Raw genomic sequence first — 11,566 nt, 5'->3', positions numbered from 1 at the left:
GATATGTTAGGCATTATGAGCCATTTGGTCTCCGTCACAACTACTCAACTCTGCTGTTGTCAAATGAAAGCAACCATAAGCAATAAGCTTGAGGTGGGCATGGCTGCAATTCCAATCAGGCTTATTGACAGAAAACAGGTGGCAGGCTTGATCTGACCCATAGGACATAGTTTGCTAATGCCTCTATCTTAGAACATCAGGTGATCCTTGGGTGCCCAGGTAGACAGTCCTCTAAGTGCCACCTCAGAGTGACCTGCAGGAATCTTTTTGGTTTCCAAGTTTTAGATAATTTTTAAAACAGTACCCAGGTCGGGGCGCCTGGGTGGCGCAGTGGGTTAAGCGTCCGACTTCAGCCAGGTCACGATCTCGCGGTCCGTGAGTTCGAGCCCCGCGTCAGGCTCTGGGCTGATGGCTCGGAGCCTGGAGCCTGTTTCCGATTCTGTGTCTCCCTCTCTCTCTGCCCCTCCCCGTTCATGCTCTGTCTCTCTCTGTCCCAAAATAAATAAAAAGCGTTGAAAAAAAAAAATTAAAAAAAAAAAAAACAGTACCCAGGTCTTCGAACACTAAGTCCCATGCTTTTCCCTCACTATCTTGCTATCTCTCTGAGGCTTACTCAGTCTTTGGAGTTCAGTTAAGAAACAAAAGACTCTACTAAAGAAAGGACATTAAAACAAAATTACTAATCCTTCTCAGTCTTTTGGTTTGCTTGGTTTCACTGCCCTGAGGAATTCTCCTTAGGACCAGTGGGAAGTCTAACGCTGATGAAAAATCACTGAAGCCTGCAGAAATACATGATGGCCGACACTTCCAAGATGGAGGAGCACCCATTTGGAGGCTTGGTCATGACAGTGTCACGTGACTCATGGGGCCAGAGACCATCTATCACCCTCAGGACCTCAGCACTATGTATTTGAAGAACAAAGACCGGCAGAGGGACCTAACTTCGGCTCATTCAAAAGCTGTTTCATTCAAGGTATGTTTAAAAAAGATGACAAGTTGAACACAGTCCTCTTTAATAGAGTGGAAATTATCTGACATCTTAGGAAAATAGTCCTGTGTGTCCTGATTTCTGTTAAGTTGGAGTTAGGAGGTAGGCTCAATACATGGGCTTATCCTGGGCTCATGCAGTCTCATCTGTAACAGACTACCACAGAGCAAGATGCTAGAAACATATTTCTTATACGACCAGGTTTTGACTAACTCAGGTTTTATTGTATACTTATTGTGGGTAAATACCATGATAGACACTGCACTTACAAAGTTGAACACAACCCAGTCCTGATTCTTAAAAAGCATAGTCTGTTAGGGAAGAAATGTAGTCAGTGCTCCATGTGATAAGCACTATATAAATGCTATAAAGGGCGGTCCGGGGCAAAGTACTTGGGCAGATGAGGGAGGGATGGAGACTACTGGGTAAATCAAGCTGAGCAGTCACGGTTTTGGTAACGGCTAGCAGACGAAGGGGACCGGAAAGTCACAGAGGCTGTGCTTAATTTTATAACATCAAATCAAGTCTAAAAATAAGGAAAGAGGAATAAAGGCATTGATTAGAGAATGTATTACTGCCAGTTTCTGCAGAAGTAACACCTCTCACTACAGACATGTTTTCCGTCCACTTCTCTCCTCGATGGCCTCTAGTAGATTTAAACTATCTTATAACTCCTTGTTTCTGTTCTGAAATAGGAACTTTGTGTCTGCAAGTGGTCATGTCTTCCCCTTGCCAGCTGGTTTTCTAATTGTGAAGTTTCTAGAAACTTATAAACAAAAGAAAATCTGATAAAAACAACTTGATATCATGTGATGTGTTGACACATAAAAGGAATCCTGTTGTTGCTTAACCAAGACCATCTTTCTATTCTTAAATATTTCTCTAATGGGAAACAAAGTATGCGTGTAATGTTTGAATACCTTTGAATAGTTTACACTTAGAATAAAGTTTCATATACTATTTTTGGAAATATACATACAACACATTATTTCTATTTTTTAATTTATAGGGTGATAAGTTATCCTATAAATAAGAAATCCATCTAATAAATTCTGATCCATAATATGGTTTAACACAAAATTTCAGGGAGTTTAAGGGCAGGAAAAGCATTTAACAGAGTTGTAAAAAAAAAAAAAGAAGAAGAAAAAATGGGAAAATAAATAATGAATCTAAGTTCCCCTTAGAAAACATTTTTTTCGGGGCGCCTGGGTGGCGCAGTCGGTTAAGCGTCCGACTTCAGCCAGGTCATGATCTCGCGGTCCGTGAGTTCGAGCCCCGCGTCGGGCTCTGGGCTGATGGCTCAGAGCCTGGAGCCTGTTTCCGATTCTGTGTCTCCCTCTCTCTCTGCCCCTCCCCCGTTCATGCTCTGTCTCTCTCTGTCCCAAAAATAAATAAACATTGAAAAAAAAAAATTTAAGAAAACATTTTTTTCAAGCAAAACGTAATTGCTCTAATGCTAAATGACTATGATAGAAACCACATGGATCACCATGTGATACTTAAATATTATAAGGAAAATAAGAAAACTTTCCTTTAAGACAAAAATTAGACAATATTTTCACAATGAAAGTTAGGCAAAAGGTTCTCAAAATTCTTAGAATCGGTCACTTGAAAAACTAATTCAGCAGTTTTGAGTTACTTACATAATTATAGGTTGGTTTTATTTGTGAAAAGCAAATACAATATTAAGTATTAGCATGTAACCAACAATTACATAGACTATTATACCAAAGGAAGCTGCCTTTCTTGATGGAAAAATGCAGAAAAATGTAAACTAAAATTATACAACATTGAAAAAGAACCCACCATTATTCCCTCTGATTTTAACCGAATGTCAAGAAGAAGACTGTGGGAGTTATAGAATAAAACCAATGAACCATCATAAAAAAGAAGACACAAGAATCTTTCAAAATGCAGTATGAGGACGAATCCAGCCCTTCTCAAAAAAGTTTAGAACACTGTGGGTTAAAGAGACAATTTTCATAGGCAATACTGTGCCTGCCAGTAAGCTAACCTGAAAATAATGGTTATTGTAGTGGCGTTAAGGCATGTCTGCAAATTCTCTGACACCCCTCCCTTCAAGTGATGGGCCTGACTTAGTGTCTCATTTCTAATGAAGAGAACAGGCAGAAATGATGCTGTGTGACTTCCATAACTGGGTCACTGAAAGGATACAGAATCTACCTGGCACAGGAGCTCACTCTTACAGCACAGGCTCTCAGAAACCAGCACCGTGCTGTGAGGAAGTCCAGATACTTTTCAATGAATCAAAATTCCGAAATACTATTTAGAAGGCAATAACTAGTTATCTTTGAAATGAAGCAGTTTACGGAGTGCTTAGTTTTGTCCACTTAATTACTGATATAAACAAGATATTCATAACTTCTCTAGTTTCAATCTGAACATATATGTTGGGTAAGAAGATGTGGGTTCTAGTACATACCTTCTAATTTGGTCCATGGCCCTAGATAAGCCATCTAGGGGCTCTGTCTTTACCCACATCTAACAGGGAAAATATCTTTTTTTAACCTAACTTACAGGTAATTAAGGATAAAATTTATGTGAAAACATGTTGCTAAAGTTGCTAAACAAACCTAAGGTAAAATATGTAAGGTTTTATGATATTAACTATTTTTCTAATATTTGATTTGCTTTTTATAATTTAACCAAAATAAGGATTGCATACCTTTAGAACTACAAAATGCAGTAGTTATGTAAGGTCAATTAAAGTAGTAAAGCTAATCATCATAATAAACCCCTTCACCCATGTTCTCATTTCATTACATTAAGAAATAATAACTATAAAAATAGGTAGAATTTTGTGAAAATATTCCAATTTATTCTAGCTTAGGAGTTCTTGCCCACATCAATGGATTGCCTGGCATCGGCCACCACGTCAGGTACTCGAACGGTCATATTGTCCATAGACTTTGTCAAACAGATTTGGCAGCCCAACCGAGATCTGTGTAAGAGAGGGAGAGATGTGGTTTAGGGTCAAGTATAGATTATTCACAAGGCAGTGCAGCTGGTTGGATATTTTCTTACCCAAAGCAGTTAGAGATTCACTTACCTTTTAAATTCCCATTGCATCAAAAAGACATACCCAACCCTTTCAAAGCTAGAGGGTATAGAGGGTAGAACGTAGATATGAAAAATGAAAAGCGAGGTGTTGCCAAAGCACTTTAATCTTCAGTTTCTGTCATCTACTACAACCACTGGTTTATGCTGAGAGGGCTGGCAAGCAGTGAAATGATCAGAAGGCACAACATTGGTGGAAAGAATAGAAGTTTCAGCAACACCAAGAGAATGACTGATCAATCCCCCAACAGTTAAAACCATATAGACTATAAAATAAAACTACACTTTTTTTTTAATGTTTAGTTATGTTTGAGAGAGAGAGAGAAAGAGAGAGACAGAGCATGAGTGGGGGAGGGGCAGAGAGAGCTGGGGGACATAGAATCCAAAGGAGGCTCAAGGCTCTGAGCTGTCAGCACAGAGACTGATGCGGGGCTCGAACCCACGAACCGTTGAGATCATGACCTGAGCAGAAGTCAGACGCTTAACCGACTGAGCCACACAGGCAACCCAAAGCTATACTTTTTAAAACAAGAAATTTGAGATAATGCGTAGACTTAAGTCATCAATTATGAGATGCATATTTTTTGCCACATTTTTGACATCCCTGAAATTGAGATGCATCTAACCATCATAGCCGTGCCAGGAGCTGTGTCACATCACAGCTATGAACTCAGTGACGATGTTTTATAGGTGTCTCTTCAACTGAGTTGAGGGAAAGATGGTAATACTACATGTGTGAATTTAATTACCACTCAAAATGAGTTCAAATGGATTATAAAAGTTAAGAATACAGAAACATACACAGCAGGACATAAATTTGATATTAGTAAAGCAAATATGTGTCATCAGAAGAACGATAATTCCATTTTTAAAAAAATTTTTTTTTAACGTTTATTTATTTATTTATTTTTTTTAATTTTTTTTTTTCAACGTTTATTTATTTTTGGGACAGAGAGAGACAGAGCATGAACGGGGGAGGGGCAGAGAGAGAGGGAGACACAGAATCGGAAGCAGGCTCCAGGCTCTGAGCCATCAGCCCAGAGCCTGATGCGGGGCTCCAACTCACGGACCGCGAGATCGTGACCTGGCTGAAGTCGGAAGCTTAACCGACTGCGCCACCCAGGCGCCCCAATATTTATTTTTGAGACAGAGACAGAGCATGAACCGGTGAGGGTCAGAGAGAGGGAGACACAGAATATGAAACAGGCCCCAGCCTCTGAGCTGTCAGCACAGAGCCCGACGCGGGGCTCGAACTCAACGGACCGCGAGATCATGACCTGAGCCGAAGTCGGCCACTTAACCGACTGAGCCACCCAGGCGCCCCCGATAATTCCATTTTTTTTCAGGATTACTACCAATTTTATTTTATTTACATCTTACTTTTTTTTTTTTAATTTTTTTTTTCAACGTTTATTTATTTTTGGGACAGACAGAGACAGAGCATGAACGGGGGAGGGGCAGAGAGAGAGGGAGACACAGAATCGGAAACAGGCTCCAGGCTCCGAGCCATCAGCCCAGAGCCCGACGCGGGGCTCGAACTCACAGACCGTGAGATCGTGACCTGGCTGAAGTCGGACGCTTAACCAACTGCGCCACCCAGGCGCCCCTACATCTTACTTTTTTAACAGTGATGTACAAATCTATGCTTAGACAAATCTATGTCTAGCTCTTTTGAGATGCACAAAATGCTGAGTGATAACTGTGTACCGTATTTTAATCGGCAGTGCTTTTTGCTTTCTTAGAGGCACATAAAAATATTAGTCTTGCAGTCAGATTGTCTACAATTTGGTGGAATGTGGCATGCAGGTCTTTGTTTGGTTAACGCAGCCATCGAGCACTTACTGAGCATCTGAAGGCACAGCACTAAATGTCAGTGAGTAAGCACAGAATAGCAACTCACTTCAATCTGTGTTGGACACTTTTACGTCCTAGGTACCAGGGCCGCAGTACAGAGGCAGCAGTGGGGTTAGAGCCAACCAATCAGTGGTCCAGGATCCAGCACTGAACGTGGCATGTTCACAGGCAACTTTCTTAACCTGCCAGACATTAATTTCCTAGCCTAACCCTAAAGATGAATAATAAATGAGCTCCTCACAGGGCTGCTGTGGAAATGATTTACCAATACCAGTATTGAGGAATGTACTCTCAATCAAATAGAAGAGAGGAGACACATTTGCAGATAATGAACATGGGAGATTGTGACCAATACCACAGAGAGAGAAAGCCAAAAATTCTGAGAAGGAAGCACTTAATTCTGGCCAGGGGAGATGGTGTTTAGAACAGGCTTTAAGGACGGGGAGGAGGTAACGTTTAATAAAAGATAAAGGAGAAAGGCATTTGAGGCAAAGGTAACCAGGATTCAAGGCACATCTGAGGTGATACGGGTTTTTAGCTTGGCTCGGCTGCCACGCAAGTAGGGAGATGGGTTGGAACGGCCACCAGGCCACAGGCAGCTCTGAACACCAACAGAAGAGCTTAGGTTTTAACCAGTGAGCAATGAGGGACCACTGGGAAGTTTTTGATTAAGGGAGTAAATATAACCACAGGAAATCTTGATTTCTCATAGAAAAAAAAAATCCCCTTCTACCAAAAATTCCTATTTGTTGACTGCAGACGCCTTCACGGTACTCAATTATGCATTTAGCTCTGTCTGCAAGAGAGAAAATGTGGCAAGCCATCTTAGACCAATTCCTCAGGGCTGTGGAGAGTCCTACCTAGAGAGACTGCTGGTGATTTCCCGCTGTTCATATAAAGAGAAGATAATGCCAGTCTCCGGAGGCACTTTTAATTTAGTAAGAGAAACAGAGATGGAAAGAGCGGTCAGTGAAAAGGGGCAGAATACAAGAAGTGCCGTGGAAGTGCAGGAACAGGAAGTGTGTGTTATGGGAACCCAGAGAGGGTTGGCCCTGGAAGACCGGGCAGTGGGGGCCTGTGGCTGTTTTCTCACTCCCTCCTTCCTCTACCCCCTTGTTCTAGGTCTCCCCAGCCTAGAAAGTATCTGGTACCTGCAGACAAGGACAGATAGCAAGGCAGCCTTGATTTCACTATTAGTTGCATAAAATTCTGACACTGTGCCAACCCTGAAGGTATTTTCTCCAGTCACCTTTGCCATTTTTACCTGACAGTGCAAATATACTGGGGTATTGTATTTATACTTTCCTCCTAAGGTTTGGTTTTCAATTCAGAGAAGCAGCTTGAAACAGTGCAAGATCAAGGGCTTTGGGGCCCAACATAACTGATTCAAATCAAGGCTGTGTTATTCTCTAGCTGTGGGGCCTTGAGAAAATCTCTGATAATTAATTAAACCTTGTTTTCCCCTATGAAATGGTGACGATATTGTCTAACCCTGAAGGTTAGAAATCGCCTCTGTAAAGTACCGAGGCATTATAGTAAGTATCTGGCATATAAATTGGTATTTTTATCATTACAGTGCTAAAAGCTATTTAATGAGTGCTTTCCCCCCCAGACCCTGTCCCGAAAAGTTCACAAACAACCCTACCAGGTAGGTACTAATATTATCCTCATCTCACAACTACAGAAACTGAGGCCTCTAGACAAATTATCCCTGGAAATTGGTGGCAGCGAGCAATGACTATCATCAAATACAGATTCACAGATAATTCCTGAATTTCTCCTTCTATCGACCACTAATTCCACAAAGAGCTGGTGAGGCCCTATTGTGAATCGTACACTGGAGATACGGTGAAGAAACAGACACGGCACCAGCTGTCACACGAAAAGAGAGACAAGTAACCACTACGGTAAGGGCCAGATGAGCCCATGTGTCACCAGTGGGTCAATAATCGTGGGTAAGGACACCCTACAATAAACATTAAAACAGTGGTGTTTTAGCTTAAAAATTTAAGACATTTACAGAGCACTTAACTTTAAAATACATGTATGAACCAAAAGGCTGAACTTCCTTGTTCCTCTGTTTTGGAATCCTTTGTATATGGTACCCTAGAAACAGTTTCTGTCTATGGTACTAGGTTTGAACAAAATTATTTTCGTTCCAGATGTGTCCAAGTGTTTTATCACTGCTACCTGTGAGAAGCATCCTACTCTTTCCCCACAACAGTCATTGAGTGTACTCTATGTGTCACTCTTCGTGGGGGAGAAAAAAGGTGTTGACAGAGAATATGGCACCTGAAGGTGTGAAGGGGGACAGGACAATGGCAGCCACAGCCCGCTCTGCTGTGAAGTCTACAGAGATACTGCTTTCCCGGCTTCTCCCGCCGGGGTATCCGTCTCACTGCCACCACGGGAGAAATGAACCACAATGGAATAAGGTGATTCTTCACCTCTAAATAAATACTAACGAGCTAAGCAATTTTGTGAGTATTAAGTAAGATGATCTACGTTAAGGAATTAACACAATTATGGTTATATAATACACAAATCAAGCTATTATTATTACTATTACTTTTAATTTTTTAAACAACTGTTTTTCATTAGGGTCGCCAAGTTATGGTTAGACACCAAAGCCAACCTGAATTAAGCCAGCCCTCATTATGTTGTCCTTTGAAACAGTAACTCAACTAGCTACCTCCTCTAACTCCAACCAAAAGACGAGGTAATTTTTTTAAATAGATATTTTTTAAAAATATCACTTGATATCACCTGTTACTATAAATCTGACTACCTTTGAGAGGAATTCCACCCGTTAATTAATTAACAAGAATAAGCTCTGAATAAATTACTATCAGGTACACTTAGAAACAGGACTATTCATTTTAATATAGTTGTTATTATACATTAAGTTTGTTTTAAAATTCTGTTCTTTGAAGTAGGTAAAACTTCCCATGAAAATTTCACCCAATTTTCAAATCTGTCCTTCAAGAACACTGTAAAAAGCATTAAATTGAATCCCAACTCATTAAATTGTGAAAAATATTAATCCCTGGGATAAAAAACTGACTAAAGTAGATTTATCAGAATCTAGAACTTGTATCTCCAATACATTCAATTGTTTTTTTTAATTTTTTTTATTTTAGCAAAATGGAAAGTTTCACAAGGGTGAAAACTGTAGAATAGTGAAAACAAAAAGAAATGTCACATATTTGATATTCAAAGTTCGTGTCTGTCATCTATCTATGCCAGGAGATCACTCTTACATGCATGAGGCTGGTCTTAGGTAGATATGAACTACTAAAACCTTTATCTTCCCAGATTATTAGTACAGTTGAAGTCATCCTAAAATCTTACCTATCCGTTAGCCCGTACGCCAGATCGAGCATGTCATTCTCCTCATCAGTGACAGCATCTAACTTCTCAAATATGTGGTCTTCAAAGATGAGGTGACACGTAGAGCAGGCCAAGGTTCCTTCACATGCACCTATAAAGGCAACAGACATTGAAGACACTCTCCCCTCCATTACACAGAATTCGAATCTAGTTTTAATTAAAGTTAATTATTTCTAAATTTTAGAATCCACATTAGTATACAGACTTTGTTTCTGAATAATAATGAGTATTAGGGACTACCCTCCCCAACCCCTCTACCTCCCAATCCCCCTTATCCCCCTCTCTCCTCCCCCCCAATATAAAATCACTTTCACATATTGTTTCAAAAAGGTTCTGGGTTACATGCCATGAAGAGAAACACAAAAATACAAGATCCTGATATCAAAGAGCTTACAAGTTAATAAACTCAGACATGCATGCATATACCAATATGCATTTTTAAACTTACATGGTAATAATTTTTATGATAGCTATATAAGTTATTTACCTTTATTCTGGAGAGCTCAACACAATTTATGAAGCCTTGTGGTATATGAGAAGATTTAGAAAGCAACCAAACATATGCCTATATCAAATTAAATACTCTTCTCTATCTTTCCCCGTAATTGAGAGAGAATCAAAGAAGTCATTTTAAGAGCCATTCGTTTTTGAATAATAAGATAAGAATATTTCTCTTGTTCCATTTCTTTTAATTTTGTTTTTTGTTTTTCTAATGTTTATTTTTGAGAGGCAGAGACAGAGCGCGTGTGGGGGAGGGGCAGAGAGAGAGGGAGACACAGAATCTGAAGCAGGCTCCAGGCTCTGAGCTGTCAGCACAGAGCCCAACGCGGGGCTTGAACCCACGAACCACGAGATCATGACCTGAGCCAAAGTCTGACGTCCAACCAACTGAGCCACCCAGGTGCCCCTTTTCACAATAATTTTTAAAGCCTTTACACAACTTTAAAGATTATAGAGTCCTAGGAGTAACTTACTTGGATTTAGATTTGGTTTTGGTCAATAAACAGTACATTAAATACAGAACTATTATCAATAACTAGTAACCTTCTTAATTTTCCTTGAATGAATTAATCATTTTAATAAGAGTTATTCCCTTATAATTTAAACATTTGTTAATCACACTTTATTATCTAAAAAATTTAACAGAGGAATGAGAAACTTCCTTAAGTGTTCATTTTTACTAAATCTAATTCAAAGCAGTAACGGGATTAAGAGAAGAGAGGGCACAAATTATGGAAAGAGCCTAAATGTCCATCAGCTGATGAATGGATAAGTAAGTTGTGGTTTATATATACAATGGAATACTACTTGGCAATGAGAAAGAATGAAATCTGGCCATTTGCAGCAACATGGATGGAACTGGAAGGTATTATACTAAATGAATTAAGTCAGGCAGAGAAAGACAGATACCATATGTTTTTACTCTTATGTGGATCCTGAGAAACTTAACAGAAGACCATGGGGGAGGGGGAGGGGGAAGAGGGAAAAAAAAAAGGGAGGGAGGCAAACCATAAGAGACTTAAAAAGTGAGAATAAACTGAGGGTTGATGGGAGGTGGGAGGGAGGGAAAAGTGGGTGATGGGCACTGAGGACGGCACCTGTTGGGATGAGCACTGGGTGTTGTATGGAAACCCATGGACAATAAATTTCATATTAAAAAAAAAGAGAGAAGAGAGAGCATTCAGTGGAGCATAGGAGTTACAGGTGAGTTCTGGAGCCAGACTGTCAGGCTTCAATCCTACCTGCACTTTGTACTAATGGCATCACCTTGAGCTACTTTAACAGCCCCCATGCCTCAGTTCCCTCAGCAGTAAGTATACCAACCTCACTCGGTAGTTGCAAGAATTACATGAGTGTTTACTTAACATGTGTATTGTAACCATGACTGGTAGGTAGTAAGCCGGATACAACTGCATTATTGTTGTTGTTATTATTATTCACATATTAACATTATTATGTATTAATAGTATTATTTGGAAGTTACAAATAATCGTAAAGTAATTCTACTTTCTTTTTAAATACAACAGGAAATAAACCCAAGAAATTAAATCAATAGCCTAGAGGTCATATTGCTAGTTAAGAGAGAGTCAACGGCTTCAGCTGAGTTTCCCAGTGTCGAAGATAACTTGTTCCTACCACTCCATAATTTAAGTCACCTTACCTAAATATTAAATATATAAAAATATATTTATATACAAATGTATATATATATATAAATATATATACATACACACACACACAAGTATATACACACAG

General features: G+C 39.7%; 1 protein-coding gene across 1 annotated transcript in view; it reads right to left on the bottom strand.

Moving 5' to 3' along the window:
* Positions 1-3,805: 3,805 nt before the first annotated feature.
* Positions 3,806-11,566, bottom strand: part of FDX1 (ferredoxin 1) — a 42,864-nt gene continuing 35,103 nt past the window's right edge. The window contains exons 3-4 of the mRNA XM_047071758.1: positions 9,272-9,401; positions 3,806-3,950 (exon numbers count right to left, since the gene is read on the bottom strand). Of these exons, the coding sequence (XP_046927714.1) occupies positions 3,836-3,950; positions 9,272-9,401 (245 nt within the window). The 3' untranslated portion in view covers positions 3,806-3,835. The remainder of the gene's footprint in view (positions 3,951-9,271; positions 9,402-11,566) is intronic.

Source organism: Lynx rufus, unplaced genomic scaffold, assembly GCF_022079265.1.
Source record: "Lynx rufus isolate CCGP_SWC_20201006 ecotype Redwood Valley unplaced genomic scaffold, mLynRuf1.p SCAF_9, whole genome shotgun sequence".
NCBI classification, from domain to species: Eukaryota; Metazoa; Chordata; class Mammalia; order Carnivora; family Felidae; genus Lynx; species Lynx rufus.
Note: the sequence above shows the minus strand (reverse complement) of the source record. Positions and strands in the feature narration are given on the sequence as shown.